The following is a 23,598-nucleotide window of genomic DNA, read 5'->3' as shown; positions in this document are numbered from 1 at the left end:
ACACACACACACACACACACACACACATACACACACACACACACTCATACACTCCCTACAAAAGCATGAGGTCCTGGTGGTTTGGCCCTGGGACAAGTGAACTCAGCTATAAATCTCCTCTTCAGACCCTGCGCTCCCCATGTCTCTCATCACATCAAACCCCCATCATGATCTTGAAGCTCTCGGTGGCTCGAGCAAAGCGTCTAGGCATCTCAGAGGTAGACCCAGGCACTGTCCAGCACAGGCTCTCTTCCTGGAGCCAGGACAATGGTGCCTGAGGAGTTAGCAGGGCCTGTGGCAGGGTCTCCAGGTCTAAGGGAGCCACTGGGTAATGCCGGCTGGGTGTCTGGCTGAGATGAAGATGATCCCCACCTTTATAGAGTCCCGTCAAACTGACTTGTGAGAAACAGTGCTGAGATATTGCCCCAAATGACAGAGCACACCTCTAGCACGCAGCAGGCCCTGGGCTGGGGGGTCAGCACCTCCAAAACAGGCGTGTTGGTTCATGACTGCAACGCCAGCGCTGGGTGGTGGGGACAGGAGCAGCGGAAATCTAAAGTTCCACAGCCTGGGCTAGAGACCCTGTGGGAAGTGGGGAGGGGAGGAAGAAGGAATGAAAGAAGGAGGAAAAGAAAGAAAGAGGAAAAAGAAATCGCCTAATTTCTCCCCATCTGAACTTCACAGTCAAGTTCTCTAGAACAGGGCCAGTCCCTTAGAGGCTTTCTGTCCTCACACACCAAGCCTTACCGACTCGCAGCAACTGGGATAGCCTTCAGGGTGCAAGGAGGTGGAAACCCGTAGCTGAGGACGAAGGTCTGTCTCATAGCCAAGGGTCGTCAGTGGGATTTCCACTGTGGGAAGACAGTTTCATGCCATGTGCTGACACCATCACCTTGAGACAGGGTGCCACAGTGGGATGAGGCGGCCACAGGCCTCTGCTGGAGCCCAGATATGGGTGACGATGCTGCATGGTGGGAATGACCAGCGTCCCACTGTGTGGGGGACAACGAAAGTGCGCTCACTGTGTTGGACCAGGGATCAGGAGGCAGGTGTTGTGGCTGTAAAGGGGTGGCGGTCATGGGATTGCACACTGACTGGGAAGGCAGCCTTGGGAAAGCAGCTCTCTGAGAGGGCTCCATCAGAAGTTTGAACAGAGGAAAAGAACGCCCTTCCCTTCTGGTGGTGTAGAGAGGGGTGATGTCGGGAGTCATGAGAGCCGCCCATCAACAGGGGGCGCTGTTGGAGCTAGACCTGAAGTCACCTTCCACAGCTGCAGGTATGGCTCTGGTTACCAAGGAACCAGATGAGGCAGGAGCCTGGCTGCGAAGAACCACCCAGGCAGAAAGGAGCCCATCAATCACAAGACTTCATCCGGAGGCAGGGCAAGCTTTCCTTCCTCCTGCTAGAGGATTTGGTGCCTTGGAGCAGATGCTCGCAAAATCGAGTCTTGCTTCCCACAGAGACCCAGAACTGTGGCCTGTGTCTCCAGAGATGGTCCAGGACCGTGATGAACGTTCCCAGTTGCTGCAACTGGCTAAGCCTGCCTAGTCCTTGAAGAGATTTTGCATAGCTACAGGAGAAAGTCTCCATGATGATGGGCTGCACACAGCCACCCCTCATGAAAGGGGGAAGCGAGTTCTTCCATCTTCCACAGGAAGATTCACACCTCTTATTTATATCTGGCACTTGCCTTGACCTGACAGCATTCAGGTTGATATCACTGCCTGGAGCCGTGGGAGGGCGACAGGAGGGTGCGGTCCCCAGGCTCTGGCCTGGCTGAGTGTGGATGAAAGCAGAAAGGTGGAGTAGCAAAGGGCACAGTGCGGGAGGTGGGGGGGAGGTTACATCAGGCACAGGGTCAGGTCACCTTTGCTCTTTAAAACACACGTATACACACATTTACTTGTGTGTGTGTGTGTGTGTGCGCGCGCGCGAGCGCGCGCGCGCGCGTGCGTGCGCGCGTATGTGCTTACGAGTTTCATAGGACAATGTAAGATGTCAGCTCTCTCTACCATGTGGATCCCGGGGACTGAAGTCAGGTTATAAGGCTTGGATCCAGGTGCTTTGCCTGCTGAACTGTCTTGCCACCTTTGTCCTCCTACGTGGCGATCCTCGCGGTCACGGACTATGTGGACATACACATGAGAGGTACATCTGTGAGCAAGGCGAGCCCACGCACAGCCACCTTGTTCCGATCTCCTCCCTATCCCCTCTCCTTTTCTTCCAGTTCTTTGCGTGTGGGAGGGGGTGCATGTGTGTAAGGTGGAGTATGTGGAGTATGTGGGAGGGGGTGCATGTGTGTAAGGTGGAGTATGTGGAGTATGTGCATAGTTGAGATCAGAAGGGAACTAGGAACTATTGGTGTTGTTTCTTAGGGATCATACCTTTCTTTGGAGATGGTGTCTCTCACTGGCTTGCAACAGACAAGAGTAGCCATTCTGTGAGCGCCAGGGTACAACTGTCTCCACCTCCCCAGTGATGGGTTTACAAGTATGTGCCACCAAATATTTCTGTGTGTTTCTCTCTCTCTCTCTCTCTCTCTCTCTCTCTCTCTCTCCTCTCTCTCTCTCTCTCTCTCTCGTCCTTCTGCTTGTGAGGCACACACTTTGTTTTAAACACCCTGTGTGTTAACCAGGTGCCAATCTCTCCCACCTGGAACACCAGTGCCAGTGCCACAACCCTAGCCACACAGCTGGACCACTTGCCTCGGACTGTGTACAAGACCACGGCTACTTCTCATCACTCAGATGAGCATAGCAACCATTGTGGTTACTTCTCACATGGATGTCCAGGCAGTGGGGGCTGTCAAGCTCTATACAATGACTGGTGTCATGACTTGCGGCAGCTAAGGAACCCCAGCAACCACAGAGTTTCCTGGCAGTCCTCCGCTGAGGCCCTTACTCCACCTTCTTGGCTTGTAAGTTTGGTACAGAATCTTACTCTGTAGCTCAGGCTGGCCTTGAACTGGAGGTGGTCCTCCTGGCTCTACCTCCCTAGATTGGAACTGTAGACTTGCACCTCCGTGCCCTGCATCCACGCCACCTTGCCCCCCTCTTCCTCATCTGCAGTGGAAAGACACTAGTATTTGTGTTTCCAAATGTCTTTGCTGTGTTTTCCATAGAAGAGCTGACCATTGAGTAAATATTATTTCCAGAGCTCAGTTTTCGCAAGAGACAGCCAGGCCTGTAGGACAGATCTTCTACCATTGCTTGGAGCTCTGTTGGAAAGAGGGTGATGACATTTTTCCGTAGGAAGGGCCATGCCTTATCTACACTCACTGAGCTGGGGCAGAAGCTCCCTCCCATAGACTTTCCCAGCACCCGCGCCAAGGCAAACATGGAGTTCGGACTGACAATGTGTGGCTGCAGCTGTGGGCACATGGGCGCTAACGAGCCAGAGTAGAGAGGGTTAGGAAACAGTACTTTCCCTCTACTGCTGTTACCTCATTCTACTGTGGGCCACCCTGAGGACACCCCCAGAATCTGTCACTTTAACTCTGAAGATTCGGTTTAGATGTGTGTGACTGCTGAGGAGTTTTCACTGATAAATAGCTTCTGAAGTCGACTATCGGAGTCTGCCTGAGAGCAGCTCAGTGGGTAGAGTGTTTGCCTTGCACGCATGAAGTCCCGAGTTCAATCCTCAGTGGCCCGTACACCAGGCAGAGTGATGTATTTCTGTAACCCCAGTGCTTGCCCATCCTTCTGCCTTCTCCCCGAGGCCCCATCTGGGTGGAGGGAGGTTGTGCCTGTGTCCACTCCAAGGCTAAGAAATAGCTAAGGTTCTGGGTGGTTCTGACAGTGCAAGCCTGTCACCCTTTATGGCGCATTGCATGAAGGAACCCTCCGGCAGGCCTTCTCCCCTGAGTCTGTCCCCATTTTGTCACCTTTCCTTGGTGTCCCACCAGCCTCATCCTCTAAAACCTCCTCTTCACAGCCCTTCTCAACCCTCGTCCACAGCGACACTCCAAAACCTCCACCCTCCAAAACAGGCAGCTCCCGTCCACAGCCCAGAACATTTTGTTTCAATATGGCTGCACTGCAGATGAAATTTCCCAGCCTCCCCAGATGTGCTAGAAGTTTCAGGAAGGCACTTCCTACTGGTGGTGTGGGCCCACAGCACATTAGAAGCTCCTGTGCAGAACAGGCAACTAACGCAATGATAGCTGTTCAAAGCCATACATCCCGGGAGCAGCTGGGGACGTGAGGCTCATTCCCCTGCAGGAGGGCCCCTTCCTGGCAGGTCCTGAGAGCTTACAAATGCATCACGAGGGGCTTGAGTCCCAAGGCCTATATGGTTGACTTCAGGCTGTCACAACCCAGTCAATCCCGTGACTGTGGCCCCGACCCTGGACCTGGGGTAAATGTGTAACTGGACACAACGCCAGTCCATTCTGCATGGCGCTCATCTGTCACCAGGGCTTCCTGGAAGGGAACCAAAGGAACATCGCCCTGGCCTTGGTCCATCTTGGCTAAGCCTGGATTCCCATGGCCTCCCGACCTGGATCCTCCCCCTGCCTCTGTACAGAGTAGCCCGGGAATAGATCCACCTCCACCCTTTGCAGCATAAATAAGCTGGGGCGGCTCACCAGGGAAAGCTGTGCTTGTCTGGGCTGAAATTAAAGGTAAGCAGGGCCCTCTCGGTTCCTCTGTGGTCTTTCACAGGGTCCCACTGGGCAGTAGCTGAGCCGTGGGTGGGAAGAGGAGGCAGGATATGGTCAGAGATACTGAAGGGCTGGCTGGCATTCGTTCTGGAGCGAGGAGCCACAAGTCTGTGGTGGCGGGTGCTTCAGGAAACATGACCACCGACTGCGTCCCCTCTCCCAAAAGGCTAGATATGCAGGTAGGCTGGTCTCTGCTTCTCACCATTTGCTCTGGGCTTGCTGGAAATAGCTTGTTTTCAGCCAGGCAGGACAGCCAGCCCAGCTGGGTCCTCAAAGGCAGAGGGATTTGCACAGAACCAGCACTAGGGTGGCCAAGTCCACGGGACCTATTCCAGCTTGAAGGGAGGACAAGACTTCATTGTTCAAGCTGCAAGCAGCAAGGAGAGGCAAGTCACATGGTTATCTCAAATAGCACTCCTGTCTAGGCTCAGTGCTGGGGCACGTGTCATCTGGCTCCTCACCGTGTCCTGTGGAGCCTCAACTCGTCCCTCTATAAGCAGGCCTGCTCATGGCTCTAAGGTTTCTGAGGCCGGGTATGTTAGGAGGGCTCAGTAAGGTGGAAGTCCTTTGATAACGTCAGGCTAAGCAAAAAGGCGGCTCCTTCCTTTTCAGCGTGTGGTGCATGTGTGCATGTGTGTATATGTATATGTGTGTGTGAGAGATGTATGTGTGGTATGCATGTATTTATGTGGTGTGCGTGTGTATATACTGTGTAGTATATGTGTGTTGTGTTTTGTTTTTTGAGACCCGGTCTCACTCTGTAGCTCTAACTGTCCTGGAACTCACAGAATTCTGTCTGCCTCTGCTTCCTGAGTGCATCACCATGTCCAGCCCTGTGTATGTGTGTATTTATGTGTATGTGGTATATGAGTATGTGTGCGTGTGTGGTGTATGCACATTATGTCTGTGTATTTGTGAGTGGAGAAATGGGTTCAGGAGCCCATGAACACAGGTGGAGACCAGAGGAGGACTTTGGGTGTCCTGACTGCTACTCTCCTCCCTGTTTGCTTGAGTCAAGGTCCCCCACTGAAGGCGAGCGAGATAGGCTGGTAGCCCCAGAGACCGTCCTGTCTGCCCGCCACAACCCTGGAGTCACAGGTGTAAGTGATCATGACTGATTTTTTACAAGGGTTTGGGGGAATTGAACTCAGGTTTCCATACTTGTGCAACGAAGGGCTCTTGGTTGCTGAAATCTCCTTAACCTCGTCCTTCGTTCTTTTAAGAGGCATTGTACCTAAATGCCACTCAGAACCAAGGGTCGTGTCTGAGTTCTCGCTGTGACCTGGTGTAGGTCACCAGACTGTCTGTTCCTCTACAATGTGGCATTGGTGACCCTACCTGACAGCTGCTTATGGAGGATCTGCCTGTCCCAGGATGACCTTGGGAAGGTGGGCTAACCTGAGACCAAAGAGTTCTCTCGGCACTCAGGGTCATGGGGAAGGCAGATCACTGGGGCATACAGTGAATACGGTGGCAGGATACAGGATGCTTCTGGTGGCTCTAGGTAAGGAGGAGCTGAGGGAGGAGTCTAGGGGACCTGGGGCAGGCGGAGAGTGGTGAAGATGAGCTGGTGACATAAGACAGCACTGAACATGTACCCTGTCAGTGACAGGACAGGCAACACAGCCCTGAGAAGCCACAGGACAGGGACACAAGGACAAGCCTGTTTGGGAGGGAATAGAAAGGGGTCTAGAACTCCTCTGATCTCAGGACCTGATACAACCTGGTTTCGGATGAACTTGGATGGCAGCAGGTTACACTGAGACCAATAGCCAGCACTGCTTGAGAACAGCAGTGACGTCCTTCCTGGGACACCAGCTATGACACAGCTCCCTAGAAAGCTCCCACTCACAGGAACAGCAATATGGGAAGGGCTGCACCCACCCACATGGCCCATCCTACCACGTGGGTGCCTGAGGCTGGTTCTGACCCTGTGTTTAGAATAGCACAGCCGGGCAGACGCTCTTCTGCATAGGAAGGTCTGGGGCACACAGGTAGAGATTTCCACTCTGCTTTCCCAAACCACAAGACTTTGAGGCTGGTGGGTGGAACCAGATGTGTGTGCCAGGAGGAGAAGGTACTGGAGGGTCAGAAGCCAAAGGTCATCTGACCAGCAGGATGACCCGAGCAGAGCAAAGAGAACTTGCCTGTCTGTGCAGCCCAGGCAGGTTTTTTTTTTCTTCCTGTGCAGCCCAGGCAGGTGCCCTGACCCAAGAATGGGAGGCAAGGGTGACCTCGTAGCTTTGCAACACCGTAGTGGCTTTCTGAGATCATTAACTCGTAAAGAGAAAGGTTTGCTTTGGCTCCTGGTACTGGAGTTTCAGGCCCATTGCTCTGGACCTGCTGGGGGTATCAGGTAGCAATGGCAGGAACATTTGGCCAAACATGCTCCCCATGTAGCTGAAAAGAAAAACCAATAAAGAGGGAAAAACAAACACAGAGGTCCTGCAACGCCTCTTAATGGCACACTGCTGCTGCTGACCTCAGGTCCTCCCAGGGGCCCTACACCCTAAACGTCTACAGAACCTTCCACAGAACAATGCTGTGGCTTAAGATTTTCACCTCGGGACCTCGGGGGTAGTTTGTTGAGCACCCTGGAGGATGGAAGGTGGAAGGTCGTTTATGTGAAGGTGAAGTGGGGGAAACAAAGGCTTCAAGGTGACCTCTAGTCAGGGCTGAGGCCCAAGGCCCAGCAGCGGTGCCCACGGACAAGTACGGTAAGAGATAGATAGAAGGTCACACAGCAGGATGTTTCTATAGAAACAAACACACATGATCCACATGGTCAGAACTGGGTGATGGACAGCATTCATCCCCTAGGAGTAGAGGAATACGATGTTGGATTTTCAGCCAACTCAGGAGCCTCCCTCTGGGAGCACAGGCCAACTCTATATACTGTCTATGATAGCCGAGATTGGATCAGGGCTGAGGTTCAAGGGAAAAGGGTATCCAGCTCACTGGGTGCCTCCATCCCCTGGTCCATGGCTGGGCAGGGTCCCAAGTACTGTCCATGCCCCACAGCTATCTGGGCAGCTGACAAATCAATTCCTGGCGTACCATGGACCACTAAAGCTAAGCCTGGGCAAGCACGCCAACTGTGGATCTTCTTCGGTCACTGTAGGATCCAGCCTGCCTATGACAAGTGTGGAAGACAGACCTGGGCTGGGGAAAGGCTTTGGCGCCTAATTCTGGCTATATGCTAGGACCTCACGGACACTAAGACCAATCGTAGGGTACACCCATGTGGGCGACACAAAGATAGCTGGCTGTCCACAAACAGTTCTCCACGGATGAACTCGTAGCCATTGTCACCTGCATGACTGGTTCTACTGTGTCACCAGGGCTGTGTCACAGTCTAGTATGCTAACAAAAGGTACTCCAGATGTCAGGCGGTGGCGGTGCATGCCTGTAATCCCAGCTACCAGGGAGGCTGAAGCAGGAGGATCAAGGCTGCCCAGAATACAGAATGATTTCAAGGTTCATCAGGGCAACTTAAGAAAGGACAGAAGAAGGCTGGAGATGTAGCTCATTTGGTAGAATGCTCTCTCAGTATTCATGAGAGCCTGGAGTGGGTTCCTAGGCATCTTAGAAACTGGGTGGCGGAGTATACCTGCAATGCAAGAACTCGGAGATAGAGGCAGCAGGATTCAGAACTTCAGTCATCCTAATCTACACATAGTGAGTTCAAGACCAGCTGGGGCTACATAAAACCCCGTCTAACTAAAAAAGTAAACCATCTGGGGGTGGAATGTGATGTACAGCACTTAGCTGGCAGGAAGCGGCCCTGGATTCTGTCCCCAGTCACTTGTCAAGGACCGGGAGGAGGGAGTGTTAGCATGTAACCTGGGGAGCAATTCTATGAATGGCAGTGTTTTCCACGTGGACCGTCCTGAGTTTTCCGTGAATCTTTGACTACAATTCCTTCTTCTCCCCATCCCAGCCGTGGGTGGGTTCTCCTGAGCTGTCAACGACAGCCATGCTTTTGGTTTTGAGTGAGTTATTAAGTACATAGCAAACACAAGTAAAACTTAATAGCAAGTGGTAGATAGAAGCAGCAGAGAGATGGTAAAACTTCAGGTCATGCTCTCAAAGTACCCAGCAGAAGCAAGTGATGCAGACGCAGCTGGAGCTGACGTGGGGATGAGGAGGAAGCCCCGTTTCTAGAGCAGTAGTCCCGTGAACTAAAACAGCCATTGCTGTGTACTCAGAGAATGTACGTTATACATGGTCACTGGAAATACCAGAGCAGCTAAAGGTTTGGCTTCAGGGCTCCAAATAACCACTTACCACTCTCACATAATGTCATTCTAGGACACACAGAAGCGAGCGCTCGTGTCAACGATGACTCCCACAGGACTGGGCCTGAAGGCCATCAGCTTCTGCATCCTGAGCTGGGTCAGCCTGGCAGCTGGGGACCGGGTATACATCCACCCCTTCCATCTGCTCTTCTACAGCAAGAGCAGCTGCGCCCAGCTGGAGAGCCCCGATGCAGAGACGCCCCCAGATCCCACATTTGCTCCTGTGCCCATTCAGGCCAAGACCTCCCCTGTGGATGAGAAGACCCTGCACGACCAGCTCGTGCTGGCCACTGAGAAGCTAGGGGTGGAGGATCAGCAGCGGGCTGCCCAGGTTGCAATGATAGCCAATTTCATGGGCTTCCGCATGTACAAGATGCTGAGTGAAGCAGGAGGTGTGGCTAGTGGGGCCATCCTCTCCCCTCCAGCTCTCTTTGGCACCCTGGTCTCTTTCTACCTTGGGTCTTTGGACCCCACAGCCAGCCAGCTGCAGGCACTGTTGGGTGTCCCCGTGAAGGATAGAGACTGTACTTCCCGGCTGGATGGACACAAGGTCCTTGCTGCTCTGCAGACCATTCAGGGCCTGCTGGTCACCCAGGGTGGAACTAGCAGCCAGGTACCTCTGCTACTGTCCACTGTGGTGGGCCTCTTCACAGCCCCAGGCCTCCGCCTAAAGCAGCCATTTGTTCAGGGCCTGGCCCCCTTCACCCCTGCCATCTTCCCACGCTCTCTGGACTTAGCCACCGACCCAGGTCTTGCCACTGAGAAAATCAACAGGTTCGTAAAGGCTGTGACAGGGTGGAAGATGAACTTGCCACTGGAGGGAGGCAGCAAAGACAGCACCCTGCTTTTCAACACCTATGTTCGCTTCCAAGGTGAGGCAAACCCTTGGGTCAGTCCCTTGTGTCAGAGGTAGCATCTGGGTTTCCATGGCATCCCCATGGTCCACGTGGGAGATAGGCAGGATTGGCGGGTTCCTGTCTCTGTGTTACTGGTGAAGCCCTGAAGGCTCAGGAAGAAAACCTGGCTCAGGATGGCACAGCCCCACCTCCCTACTCCGCAGCCCTTCTGTGCTGGGTCATGTTCCTGTGTCTTGAGAAGCCTAGGACTCGGGTGGCTGGCCCACGCAGAAACACCCAACTTATTCGCTCACATAGGAAGTTACCCATAGATCCCTGTCTGGGAAGTATTCATTCTGTGAACCCTTCCTACTTGCAAGACTGGACAGGAGCCTCAGGAGGACAGGAGATTCTGACCCCAGGCTTCTTATTGACCACCAGCAAGTATGGAAACCCCCAGGGCAAATGCCTGAGTCAGGAAGCATGGAGACCCCAAGGGCAAATGCCTGAGGCTTCACTGCCTAGAACGCGGAGCGGAGGCAGAGGGATCAGTGCCCCGCTGACTTGGGCTCTGTGACAATATGCTTGTAGTCTATAAGTTCAGCTGGGAAAGACCTTGGCCTGCCTTTGAGACTGGGGAAGAAGGAGGGTCAGAATGCTAGGGGAAGGAGGCAGCCCCGAGGCTGCTGAAGGGTGGCTACACTCTGTAAGTAAAAGGGACCCTGGAGCTGAGCACAGTCTCTGTGAGGAACCCTGGGAAGATCGTCACTGAAGAAGGAGCACTCCCGAAGGGCTAAGGCGTCAGCCATGGCTTAGTTTTTGAGACAGTTTCTTCCCGAACCTGGGCTTACCATTTCAGCTAGACTGGCCAGAGAGCTCCAGGGGCCCTCATATCTCTGCATCCCCAGTGCTGGCATTCTAGACCTGCACTGCCTAGCCTGACTATTACAGGGCTTGGGGCTCTAGGCCCAGGTCATCATGTGTGTCGGACAAGTAGCCACCTCCCCAGCCTACAATCTCCGAGTTTGTAAAAAGTGAGTCTGCAAACCAGAATGGATCTGGACTGAGCTTGCCTGGCCCGGCAGGAGCAGACTGAGTCCCTGCAGGTGACAGGTGTGAGACCTCAGACTCCACACTAGCGTGCGCTGTGTTTTCTGCCACCGTCAGGGCCACTCTGGGGTGCTCAAGTGGCCGGAATTTGCAAAAGGGTGTCAGAGAGCACCTGAGCATGAAGTCTCCAGGCCAGGCTAGTGCAGCCTCAGGGCAGAGAGAGCAGGTGGGGAAGTTGAGGCAGGAGCTGGGGTGGGAGAGTTCCGCCTCAGATTCCCCATCCACCCTCACTGAGCCGTCCCCCTGGTCTCTGGCTTCCAGGGAAGATGAAAGGCTTCTCCCAGCTGGCTGGCCTCCGTGAGTTCTGGGTGGACAACAGCACCTCCGTGTCTGTCCCCATGCTCTCGGGCACTGGCCTCTTCCAGCACTGGAGCGACTCCCAGAACAACTTCTCGATGACGCGCATGCCCCTGGGTGAGAGTGCCACCCTGTTGCTGATCCAGCCCCACTGCATCTCCGATCTAGACAGGGTGGAGGCTCTCGTCTTCCAGCATGACTTCCTGACTCGGATAAAGAACCCGCCTCCTCGGTAGGCAGGGTGGGGCCCTTGTCTGTTTGTCCGCCCCCTCCCCATCCTGCTCTCATGAGCTGTGGAGCTGTGGGTACAGCTTGTTATCAACAGATACTACCTCCCTCCACAGGGAGGCGATGAGCGGACCAGGGCTGTCTGAGGCTTACTATTGTGACGAAACACAATGACCAGAAACAACTTAGGGAGGAAAGGGTTTACTTGACTTCTGTGTCCTGAATCACAGTCCACTAAGGGGAGCCAAGGCAGGAACTCAAGCATGCAGGAACCTAGGGGAGGAGCTGATGCAGAGGCCCTGGGGGATGCTGCTTGCTCCTCAGGGCTTGCTTGCCGGCTTTTTCCTATAGAACCCAGGCAGGGCCACCAGCCCAGGGATGGACCCGCCCACAGTGGGCTGGGCCCTTGCACATCACACACTGATTAAGAGAAAGCTCTACAGCCTGGCCTACAGCCTAATCCGGGGGAAGCATTTTCTCAATTGAGGTTCCCTCCTCTCAGATGACAATAGCTTGTGCCAAGTTGCCATTAAACTAGCCAACACTAGGGCCATTATCTTATTAGTATTTTGGTTTTAAGAGAGGGTCTGGAATTTGTGGTAATGCCCCTGCCTCAGCTGTACAGCTAGAGTGAGAACAGAGGGCAGACAGCTGCCCACCATCAGCAAGCTCTCTGTAGTACAGATGCTTCAGGTCCTCCTCCTGTTTCTAGCCATGTGAAGGTTTCTGCTGATTTTGAGAATTTCCTTGGGGCAAGGATGCCCTGTATTATGTGACCCTCCCTGAGGAGACACAAGCAAACATTTGTTCACCCTAGATCGGGCACTGACTACAGACCAAAGGAACAAGTCCCTCCAAGTTGAATTTGGTCATTCAGTCCATTCATGAGTGTGGGTGCATCACCAAAGAGCCCACTACAGCATGGATGGCCACTCAGGAAAGCTGAGTACCTGGAGCTTCCTGCACAGCTCGAGGCAGCTCTCCAGACTCTCCCCAGCAGCTGTTTTCTGTTTACACAACACTGAGGAGGGGCTTTCTGAGGCTTGGTGTGCCTCCTTCAAGAAGGGACCGCTTTAACTCAGGACAAAGCTACACAACACTGACTGGGGGAGGGCTCAGGGCCTCTTTCCTAAGTGGATGGGAGCTTCCCACACCCTAACAGCAATGTCTCCTCAGGGCCATCCGTCTGACCCTACCCCAGCTGGAAATCCAAGGATCCTACAACCTGCAGGACCTGCTGGCCCAGGCTAAGCTTTCCACCCTGTTGGGTGCTGAGGCAAATCTGGGCAAGATCAGTGATACCAACCCCAGAGTGGGAGAGGTGAGCGCTGCTCTGGCTGGGTCCTGGGGAGGGAGAGTGGAGGGCAATGTGGAGGAAGCTGTGGGCAAGACCAGCAGGGATAGAAGGAAGAACAAGGCTTGGAGGCATTGCCGGTGCCCGTTGGCATCCCAGAGACGTGTTGAACAGCCGTCTCTCACTCAGCTCTCTTGCTACCTCTAGCTCCAGGTCCATCTCTGTCCCTACTCAGTCCAGCCTTGCATCCTCCAAGAAACTGTAGTAGATTAGGATGGGAGGAATGACCCCAAGCTCTGATGGTGCCTGTGGGGAGCAGCTCAGTAGACAGGGAGCTATGTAAAACAGAGGGTGTGCCTCGCTACTGTGGGCATTGTCTAGCTGCTGGGAAACAGAGGGATTACTGTAGAAAGCACGATCCTATGGTGCCACTTGGCCAAATATTGGGGAGCAACATCAAGATGGTAGGTGGAGATATGGACGTGGGGCATGCTGAGCAGGAGCTCCTATGGGAGCTGGGTGCTGGTGCCCAGTACCCACTTAGAGGACTGGTGTGCACACACTTCCTCCTGACAGGCTGGACAGTGTCCTCCCTCGGGGCAGGTCAGCAGTCTCTGGCCTGCAAGCCCTCCTGAAGAAGAGCTATCTCTGCTTTGCAGGTTCTCAACAGCATTGTCTTTGAACTCAAAGCGGGTGAGGAGGCGCAGCCAGCTGAGTCTGCCCAGCAGCCTGACTCTCCTGAGGCACTGGATGTGACCCTGAGCAGCCCGTTCCTGTTCACCATCCACGAGCGGGACTCGGGTGCCTTGCATTTTCTGGGTAGAGTGGGTAACCCTCAGAGCGTGCTGTGAGGTCTGGTGCCATAGGGGCCCTTTAAGGTCTCATGTGCAGCCATGGAAACAAGGCTAGCTTCAGAGAGCTATCCTGGGCAAAAACCAGTGCTGTCATCCCTGGCTTTCCATCACTGCTCCCAGCGAGGCAGAGGCCATCTCCATGGAGACCGCACTGCCCGAGAATAAACAATAAGCATCAGAGCTGGCCTCCTGGACTGCGGCTTTGTTTGGAGACTGGGGTGGAAGCCAGGAGCTGGTACTGAGCACAGACCACTGCTCCGCACAGGACTGCCATTCTGGGAAGAATTTGGACCAAACAACTGTTTGTGAAACCAAAAAACATCCTCTTTTTACTCAAGAACAAAAATTGGGTTTTAACATTAAAATGCAATTGTCCCCTTGTTTTGGGCTTGTATTTAGCTCACTGAGTGTGAGACCATGACCTTCAGAGTCTCTACACCACCATGTGTTTTCTCACCCTTGGCACCATGTTTTGAAAAACTGAATTCATACTAGTGTAACCCCACATGACTTTGCTGAAAAACACACATGGTCAGTTTACGACAGGCTAAGCAAAGCGTTCCTGAAGCTCTCGACGGAGAGGCCGAGGTGTGACAGCTAGGTACAGAGGAGAGCCCTGTTCCCAAACAGCACTAAGAGAGGACCTAGGCAGAGGGTACTTCCTTTACCCCATAGACACAGGCTACTGGCTTCTCTGCCCGTCTCCTTCAGATTATACCCACAGCTTGCAGGGGTGTGTGTGTGTGTGTGTAGCCGACTCCCTCCTCCCTGAACAAACAGGGAAGCAGGTGAACAATGCGGCACGTTAGCCACAGGAAAAGGCCAGAGAGCACCTTAGGACGGCTGTAGAACCCATGGTGCACACTACAGTGAGAAATCGTGTTAGCGTCTGGCATGTTCTCTCTGGCCTACGCTGGAGTTCGGGACTCTGCACGGGTGTAGATGGGTGTAGCCTAAGCTCTCAGACAGGGCTGCTCCTGAGTTTGGAGTTGGGACCACATGGTCCCGAAAGGACAGGTGGAGCGTGTTCCTGTGACCAAGGTCCATCCTGGCAGAAGAGCTACTGTGTCCCTCAAGTCTCGGTTTTCCTCTCCCTCTTCCGACACCACCATGGCAGCTTGTCTGTTTTACCCTGTGGATGTGGCCAATTCAGCCAGGCCATCCACTGCTTGTGCCAGGCCGCATGGGGAGGGAGTTCCTCTTCTCCCTGGCCTATGCGCAGAACAGGAAATGCTAAGGTAAGATTAATTCCCAGTCCAAAGGCCCTGTTCCCAGAGGGAGGTGGAGTCTCATCGATGTGACAGACACTGGACAAACACAACTGAGAGGTGGGGCAGTGTGGCAGGAGGAGCAAGGACAGCTGGTCCCTTCCAGTTAGGACACACAGGGACCGAGTCTGGAGTTCAGCCCACGGGATGCTACTGCCCACTTTTAGGTGGGTCTTCCCACATCTATTTACCCAACCCAGAGACTTCCCTCACAGGTTGCTTGGCTGATGCTATATCCCATCAGGCTGACAAGATGAACTCACAGGTATAGTAGATGGCAAACAACAGAGGTGAACTGATACCCAGGCTGAGAGTGTCCCTTAGGGAGCAGAAATCAGTTCACGAAGGCCCCCCTCCCCTACAGCAGCGTGGGCTCTTTAAGAATCACTCCGTCATGGGAATCGCGCAAGGCTCAGAGGGGCCACAGAGGCTGCCGCAGATGTTCAGGCTGTCCCATGTGACTGGGGTCCCCACATGTCACCTCTTCCTCCTCCTGGTCAGTGCACCACACCAGGACTGTGGGCTGGCACAGTAGACGACACCCCACAGCTATTTGCTTTAGCAGAGGAGCCTGTGCCCAGCCTGTGCCATTCTGCTAGCTGACCTGGTACCAGTGCCTGGTGGGGGACAGCACAGCTGAGCTCTGCCTTGTGACAGGCTATGAAGCTGAAGAGCTGCTGCTCACAGACCTGTAGCCCTCAGCACTTCTCCCAGCTTTGCCAGCTCGCTCCAATCCCACCACAGCACCCCGTGGGCTGCAGCACGGGACGTACAGCATGGGGCCCTCAGAGCGGAGGCAACAACACTGACTTTGAACTGCTCCAGAGCAGAATCATTTCTACACATCTGTGGTCACTGAAGACAGGCTGGGACACGAATGCATGCTCTTTGGTTGCACATGAAGGAGGTGATGGGCTGCAGGTACGCCCCTGAGTGACAGACAGGCCTCGTCCTTACAGGCCGCTTTTATACCAGGAAGCAGTGAACTGCATTGGGGATGGGTTTTTAGTGCATATGTTGGGAGCTATAAAAATGGATCACTTTAACTTTAAACCTGACTGAATTGAAACTGAGTCTCAACAGGGAAACTAAGGAAAAATAACACAGGGGCTGTTTTGGAGGAGCCAGACACAAGTCTGAAAGTGTTAGCTGTGGTCTGGTCCTCCTGCTCTCAAGTGCAGAAACATGGCAGGGGGGCTGGAATGCAATGGTCTGGAGTCAGCCAATGGGGTAAGAGATTAGGCCCCAGGGGCCCACTATGGACCTCTGACTGCCTGGGCTGAGGCCGGTGTGCGTGTGACTACAGGGACTGGCTATTGAGTTTGGAGTATTTATTCTGCTTCCAAATCCCACCTGTCAGTCATCTCAGTGACAGGCGTGGGCTACCTTTCTGTAGAAGGGAAATAGCAATACTGGAGCTGGGGTGGGGACAGTGCTCTCTCCTTTCTAGGATCAAGGGACAGCCTTCAGGGAACGAGGGTAGGCAGGGGTCCTTTGGGTATGGAAGAATGTGAGTTCAAGGCACAGCTATGACCTCTAGTGACTATCTAGAGACAGCACAGCTCCTCAAAAGAAGTCCTTTCCACGCACCTACAACAGCCACCAAGCAGACAGGGCTGACTGGTCTCTGTGTGGGACAGAATTCCGTGCTAGATCTCACAGACAGGAGGACCCTTCTAACTGCCAAAGGGAATTGTGTCACTGAAGACATGCACGATGAAGGCCACTTAGACTGAATTCATAACTTACACATTTGCAGAAGGCACTTCCTTTATTTAGGAAATGAATCTTTGCTGTCAGCTCTGGCTCCTGACATAGGAGTAGACGGCAAGATCAGAAGTGCTATTCTTAAGTGCCAAGATGAGATGGCCATCGTGTAGCCTCTGAGGAGGCCCAGGACTGGCAGTGTCTCCTGGGCTGGAGACCGTGTTTCTACACTGTGCTGCTGCCCTGCTGCCCAGAGCTTCATCTGCACGGCAGTACAGCCACACTTGGATATTTACTTCAATCCTACTATAGAAATCAGCTTGTCTACATTAAGATTTACAATAAAAATAAAACAATTTGTTCAGTAAACTATAGTAAAAAGCTTGAAATGTCATAAAAACTATCTTCCATACAATGGAAAGGTTGGTTCTTTCTGGGTGAAAGATGGCCCACATATACTGGGCAGGGGTGCAGGCTGTTGCTGGGTGACTCAGGGGACAAGGGTCGCTTTCTTCCCCGCCCCAGGTCCTGCCAGGGTGCCTAGGGCTGTTCTGTAGTCGCCTGGTCCCTGGCAGCAAGCACAAGCTCTACGAGGGCTGGGAAGCTCTTGATGTCATTGGTCTGCAAGCCCATCTTCTGTATCTGCAAAGGTCATAAGAATCAACTGTCACCGTGACGAGATCTGACTGGGAAAGAGGTCCCCATTAAAACCAGGACAACCCGATTTGCCCTGCCCTCATTAAGGTAGAAAGAGTTCCCAAAGGAAGGAGGGATACATCTTCTGTTCGAACAAAGGACTGGCTTATTGCAAAACTGTATGTTTTGGGCCAAATGCTTCTCATTCTAAGAAGCTAACATGTCTGAATCTCAGCCCACCACACTAGACTCTGGCCGGGGTGACAGTCTCTTCTGTGGGCTTACAGAAAATGCTTGTGCAGAGAATAAAAAAGAAAATGATTCTGTACTGGAGAGTTTTGCTCTCCTGTTTCTCAGCACCCTTCTCAGGGTGTGCTGGGCAGACGGCACGCAGCCCTGCAACAGCAGCAGAGACCCACAGCCTCCCTTCCGTCTGCTTCCCTCTCTGCCTACATCTGTAGCAAGCTCTCCTGCCTGTGAGAAGACTGTAGGTTCCTTATGAAATAAACAAGGCAGCCGCTGTTTTCAGGCTGTCTGTCTCTCTTTTTTGAGATAGTCTCCCAACCCAACTCATGGCAATCCTCCTGCCTAAGCATCCTGAATGCTGGGATAACAAGCTATGTGTAAACCAAACTGGAAAGATAGCAGTTTCCTACATCTGTAAATTTGGTGGCAGAAGGCTATCACTGCACACCCTCGTGGAGGTCTACATGCTGCCATCAGCCATCCACCATGACTTGACGATCACATGGCAAGAGGCTGCAGGCCCAGCCACTGGCTCGGGACTCTGGGCAGCAAGGGCAGGTACGGTGACAGCTGGAGGGGATACTCTGGGTCCCTTTACCTTTTCTCTCTTCCACTTCCTGGCACGCATCCTCCTTCTCAGCAAGTTGGGCCTGACTTTTTCTATCATTAGCCCTAGGGAGGTGACACCCAGCCTTGGCCACAGCCAGGCTTAAGTTGCTGGTACCTGTTCTCCCAGGAACTCCACATCAAGAGCCAGCTGCAGTCGGATCTTGTCGTCATCACTCATGCCACCGCTAGAGCTGACAGGGTTGGTGGCTGGGGTTCTCCTGGCTTGTTTGAGGCGCTTCAGGCTTTCCTCCATCTTCTTCACTGAGTTCAGCACATCAGACACAGTCTCAAAGTACCTTGGGCACAAGATAGTAATGAAGAAGACACTGGTAACTGACCCCTGGCCTCCCCAAGTACAAATAAATAAAAACACTAGTTCTAAACACAGGATCCTAGGTGGAGGATCCTCTGCAGCACATCCCAACACCAATCAGTCCGTCTGCCTCTTAAAGTACAAACGCAGCTCGGGACTTTAAATGAGGCTCACTTACCCTCATACTCTCATTATTACATTAATATCGGTCTCTTTCTCGCCTGGTTAGCAAACTGGCTGTCTGGCACTGGGACTTTATTTGCCTACAAAACCACAGGATTAGGCACTGTTGGCTCTAAACTGACCCACAAGGTGGGTGGGGGTCAGAGCCTGAACTTGAAAAAAAAACAAACAAACAAGCCTTTACTGTAAAATGGTGATTAATAATTAAATCAATAGTAAAATAAAGCAGTATACTTCCTCCCTCTTTTGTGGTGCTGGGACAGACCTCAGGGCTGTAAGAATGCTAGGCAAACACTCTACCAAAGGGCCAAGAAGTGGTTCCACTAGCCCTGAGGTAGCTAGGCAGAGATTCAGTTAACTGGTCCTGTCTGGGGCCCTCTGCTGTGATCACAGGCTACAGGCACTTCCTCTTCTCACCAGACCCATCCCCATCTAGTGGAATCGGCTGGAGGGACAGCTGAGCACGGAAGACAGTAGTGGTGCCCTTGGAATTCAGGGTTGGGGACTCACAGGACCAAGGTCAGCCTGACTGTACTGCTGGTGGAAGAGGGTGGGTGAGGGAGGGACTGGACCAAGTGACTGTTCACACCTTGCCCACTGACAGGTCCGTAATTGCTTGCTGCTATGTGGGTGAGGAAGCCATGCCATGCCCATGCCCAGGGTGCAGATAGGCACCTCTCCAGCAGCCAGCAGCTTACCTGTGTGTGCTCTCAGACAGAGCTTCCTGCACCCAGTGCTTCATCATCGCTGGCTTCACCTTGTGCCCATGTCCGTGCTGCAGCTGGTAAAATGGCTTCAGTGCACTCTCCACATAAGAAGAGGCTGTGCCGGGGACCTCCTGGAGTGCCATTGTCAATAGGGGTTAAGGACATAAGGAAACAAAAAAAGTCATTATCATCAGTGTTCAGTTCATCCCTCACAGAAAGTAACCAGGGGGCCACAGAAATCACCTGGGGACAGCAGTGTGCCAAGAGGGAGCCCCCCCCCCCATTTGCCCTCTTCTCCAGGGTCAGGCTTGTTCTGAGGCAGGATGCACAGGGCTGAGTCCTGACTCCTCCCACTAGGAGAGGCCCAGGGGACTTGGTTCCTCGCTCCACAGGTGAAGACTGATGTGATGTGCTGTGCATACTGTGCACACAGCATGATGCCCCCAGAACAGAAGGAAACGGAAGACCCTTAGTAATGTACTCAAGCCCTCCCCCAGTCAAGTGGGGGCTTCAGGTCCAACAACAAACAGTACAACGAGATACTTTTGTTCCAAGTGATAATTCTACTGCACAACTAAATCTACTTGTTGTTTTTTGAGTCAGAGTCTGACTTTGTAGTTCAGGATGGAATCAAACTTGTGATCCTCCTCTTAGCCTCCCAAGGACTGGGATTACAGGGTGCAAATTGCAGGGCTTTTCCAGTCCCAATGTTAGCATGAAAAGGGAAGCTGGACATGGTGGCTCACAGGTGTGATCAAAGGATCCATGAGTCTGGGGGTGACCTCAGCTACAGAATGAATTCCAAGCTAGTCTGCTCCAGACTTAAGTCCTGTTCTTAAACAACGGCATCGGTGATGACAACAACCATGACAATAATGATAACAGCAGTGATAACAGGAGAAAGGAGCCCAGTCAGACAAATTGTGGTCAACGCAAGTCCAGCAACAAGGAATCATTTCTTGCACCCAAAAATTCTTGCAACAAATGGGAAGAGTAATGCTAACAGGAGACAGGCCCCTGCCTAGCGTGTAAACAAAAGGAAGGCCACAGGCCACTGTTATAATTCCCGAGTTTGGGGTATTAAATAAACTGAAAGGCACTAAGTCTAAACCTTAACCACAACCATGGAAGACAAGCAGAGGGAACACCAGTCATGTGAGAGCAGGAACGAGTGAGAAGGCATGAAGACGAGCGTTCCGGTGGGCAGAGGACCTTCCCTCAGATGACTCTTCGGCAGTACCGAAGAAAAGTCTCTGACACCAGCTGGCATGCGCCTCTCTTCTGGCTGATAAACACCACTTGCCTTTTCTTTCTTGGTGCTGGGGTGAACCCAGGATCTTGTGCATGCTAGTAAACACTATATACCACTGAGCTCCACCTAGCCCCGAGGATACACTAAAATAATCTTTTTCTATTGAGTTCTCAATTTATTATAGGTGGAGGTGCTTGTGTAAAGGCGCACATGTGGAGACCAGAGGACAGCTTGTATGAGTCAGGTGTTTTCTTCAGTAGGGAGGACCCAGGGATAGAATTCAGGGCTGTCAGTTTGGCAGCAAGCCCCCTCACCCCCTGAGCTAGCGATCTCAATGGCCCTAACATATTCCTAACGTCATTCTTTCTAATGTTTTCACTGAAAGAACAAGGAAAATCAGGTATTTCCAATAACAATTTGCAGGAGTAAGATAAATTAAAAATTTTTGTGACTATATGAAGACAAAAATAAATTTTTACATAAATAGGACTTAGAAATGTCAAATGGTTTCCTGGGACTGGAAAGAAGGATCAGCAGTTAAGAACACTTGTTGCTCTTATAGAGGACCCAGGCTTGACTCTTGGTGCCCATGTGATGACTCACAACCATCTGTAACCCCAGTTCCAGGGGACCCAATAGGCAGGTACATGGCACACATACACATCAAGTAAAATAAATCTAAAATAAACATTTTAATTGCTTTCTTTTTTAAAGAAAGCACTTTTCCAGCCAGCTGTGATACTGCAGGCCTTTAACGCCAGCACTAAGATGCAGAGGCAAACCGATCTCCGTGGAGCTCAGGCCACCCTGGTTTATGCAGTGAGTTACAAGCCAGTCAGGACTCACACACAAAAGGACTTTTCCTTAAGACCCGAAGTGCACAGGCCCCAGTGCACAGTGTGGTTGTGCTGGCAGCTGGTTCCTGACCCTTCCGAGTCCCTTAACTCAGACCACCCTAAGACCTGCCTGTGGCCCACATCTCCCTGGCCCCACAGCACAAAGCTCTCTCCAGAAGTGACACTGACCTTATTGGTTCTGCGGTAAAGCCTGGGGACCTCCAGGGCACTCTTCAGATAACTGAAGCAAGACTCACTCAGGTCCTGGACAATCCTGCTGCTCAGAGCTGGCACGTGGGCAGACAAGGAACTCTGGGAGTCTTCCAAGGCCGCTGTGGACACAGGGCAGCTGGATTGAGTCACTGGTCCAGCCTAGGGTAAGCTCCATTAAAATGTGACCATGGCATTTAGAGTGCACTAATAAATCATGTCAATGTATAAAACAAGGACCTCATTTATAGAAGCTCAAGAACTAAGAATTTACAAATGGAGTCCAGATGTTAGTTTAAATATTCTCTGCAGTCTATGGCATTTCACTTTGTTATTTCTTATTCAAAGAATCTGAGTCTGAATTAATTTTTTTTACCTGAGATAGATGAAAAATTCTTAAAGCCGATCGTTTCAAGTTTTGGCTTGACTATCTCCAGGAGTTCTGGAAGCTGAAACACACATTTTGGACCCTAGTTTCTTCTTTCAAGCAGAACAAGCAGCTTTTTACCCGCAAACTCTGACGTGATTAACCAGTGCTGAAACCTAAGCCAGAACTTGTAGGTCACAGCTCCCATCCAGGGGAGTCACGCTCTGAGTGCAGGAGCGCACAGCGCGGGGCCACTGAAGGCAAAGGCAAAGCAGAAACTCATTTCTCATTCTACGGCTCTCCACGACATCAAAACTGCTCATAATAAATAGACCATGTGTCCTCAGAAAAGACAACACACTTATTCAATCACTCAGAATATAAACTGTGGAAAGTAAAATCTACCTGAGGGCAAAATCTCTACGTGTGTCCCATAAAGTTCTCTGAATGCTGAGAGCTAAACACGCGGTTGACAAAGAAAACAGACGGGTACCTTTCAATGTATCAATTCTCAAACATTTGGGGCAGTAAACTACAAATTAAAGCCAGTTCACCACAGGCCATGACCCAGCAGAGCTGAGCTGAAGACAGAAAAGTGGAGCCTGAGGGTGCTGAGTGGTCAGGAAGCAAAGATAAGACACTCAGAGGGTGACTGTGGAGAGGACAAGTAGGGAAATGTCCACTAGGGCAGATGCCCTGGCTGGGTGCCCGTGATCCCACAGCTTACAGACCCATGCATCTGCCAGTGTAGTGAAGCTCACCCATTCCTGAAGCCTGTCCAGGTCTGAGACCACATACAACAGCTGAGTGCTGGAAATGGACGCTGTCTGAGCTTCTGAAGGATGGTTTCCTTGGTCTTCAGAAGGGTCTCTGCTGCCAGCCAAAGGTTTTCTAGTCTCCTTGGTGCTTTCATTAGAAATGGGCCTGCCAGAAAGCTGGGAAGAGATTTCAAGGCTCACTCACTGACTGAGACCCAGGCATGTGTGCGTGCTCAGGATCTGCACACACACTAGCTATCTGCAGAGTGTGGTGCCCATCATCAAGAGAAGGAAGAGCATATCTGTCCCAGACAGGGGTTGGCCCTGCTCTCCTTAGAATTGCTGTTCTTGGCTGGACACAGTGGGGTGTGCCTGGCACGGTACTGCTTTCTTTGTGGTGTGCTTCTCAAAGACTATCCCTGCACCACGAGGCCTGGCTTGTGTTCTGTCACTGAGTGTGTCCCTGAGGTGGCTCTGAAGACTGAGGTTTGCAAAGACCTAAAGCTGGTGCTCAGTTCTTAGTAGTACTGACCTCCTAGGGGCAAAGCTCTGGCCTTCACTGTGTGTGAAAAGTTAATACATTTGACTGGCAGAGGACGATAGGAAGATCCTAAAATGGAGGGTAACTACTTTTATTTTGGTGATCATACGACTATTTAAAATTTAAACCTATTTACTTTTATTTTGAATATTTTAAATTTTATTTCCAAGGTGCTTTAGTCTGATTTTGAGAAACAAACTTATTAGGTGGAACTTCCCAGGAACTACTCATGATCATGTGGTCAGGTACTCACAGCTGGACCTGACACCACGGGACACCTTGAATGTCCTACAGATGGGTGTTAGGCACACGGGACACCTTGAATGTCCCACGGATGGGTGTTAGGCACACGGGACACCTTGAATGTCCCACGGATGGGTGTTAGGCA

General features: G+C 52.1%; 2 protein-coding genes across 4 annotated transcripts in view; one reads left to right on the top strand and one right to left on the bottom strand.

Moving 5' to 3' along the window:
• Nucleotides 1-4,536: 4,536 nt before the first annotated feature.
• Agt (angiotensinogen) lies at nucleotides 4,537-13,957 on the top strand. Of its 3 annotated transcripts, XM_013345951.2 has the most exons (6): nucleotides 4,604-4,621; nucleotides 5,679-5,760; nucleotides 8,972-9,830; nucleotides 11,166-11,433; nucleotides 12,606-12,750; nucleotides 13,383-13,957. In XM_013345951.2, the coding sequence occupies exons 3-6, from the start codon at nucleotides 9,002-9,004 to the stop codon at nucleotides 13,572-13,574; spliced, it is 1,434 nt and encodes a 477-aa protein (XP_013201405.1). In that variant the 5' UTR covers nucleotides 4,604-4,621; nucleotides 5,679-5,760; nucleotides 8,972-9,001; the 3' UTR covers nucleotides 13,575-13,957. The 3 variants fall into 3 exon arrangements, with proteins under 3 accessions (XP_005345930.1, XP_013201405.1, XP_013201404.1); XM_005345873.3 differs by lacking the exon at nucleotides 5,679-5,760 and having other exon boundaries at nucleotides 4,537-4,621; XM_013345950.2 differs by lacking the exons at nucleotides 4,604-4,621; nucleotides 5,679-5,760 and adding an exon at nucleotides 4,755-4,839.
• A 2,640-nt stretch (nucleotides 13,958-16,597) lies between these two features.
• Cog2 (component of oligomeric golgi complex 2) overlaps nucleotides 16,598-23,598 on the bottom strand; it is a 31,632-nt gene continuing 24,631 nt past the window's right edge. The window contains exons 13-18 of the mRNA XM_005345872.2: nucleotides 22,673-22,846; nucleotides 21,921-21,993; nucleotides 21,524-21,666; nucleotides 19,238-19,377; nucleotides 18,159-18,339; nucleotides 16,598-17,194 (exon numbers count right to left, since the gene is read on the bottom strand). Of these exons, the coding sequence (XP_005345929.1) occupies nucleotides 17,093-17,194; nucleotides 18,159-18,339; nucleotides 19,238-19,377; nucleotides 21,524-21,666; nucleotides 21,921-21,993; nucleotides 22,673-22,846 (813 nt within the window). The 3' untranslated portion in view covers nucleotides 16,598-17,092. The remainder of the gene's footprint in view (nucleotides 17,195-18,158; nucleotides 18,340-19,237; nucleotides 19,378-21,523; nucleotides 21,667-21,920; nucleotides 21,994-22,672; nucleotides 22,847-23,598) is intronic.

The sequence above is a fragment of the Microtus ochrogaster genome, chromosome 4 (genome assembly GCF_000317375.1).
Source record: "Microtus ochrogaster isolate Prairie Vole_2 chromosome 4, MicOch1.0, whole genome shotgun sequence".
NCBI lineage: Eukaryota > Metazoa > Chordata > Mammalia > Rodentia > Cricetidae > Microtus > Microtus ochrogaster.
Note: the sequence above shows the minus strand (reverse complement) of the source record. Positions and strands in the feature narration are given on the sequence as shown.

What these genes read in the sequence shown, in the direction of transcription:
- Agt (XM_013345950.2), top strand. Translation starts at nt 4,795, where the DNA reads ATGACCACCGACTGCGTCCCCTCTCCCAAAAGGCTAGATATGCAG. An exon ending in CCAAAAGGCTAGATATGCAG is followed by an intron (nt 4,840 to 8,971) that starts GTAGGCTGGTCT and finishes ATGTCATTCTAG; the next exon opens with GACACACAGAAGCGAGCGCT. An exon ending in CCAACCCCAGAGTGGGAGAG is followed by an intron (nt 12,751 to 13,382) that starts GTGAGCGCTGCT and finishes TCTGCTTTGCAG; the next exon opens with GTTCTCAACAGCATTGTCTT.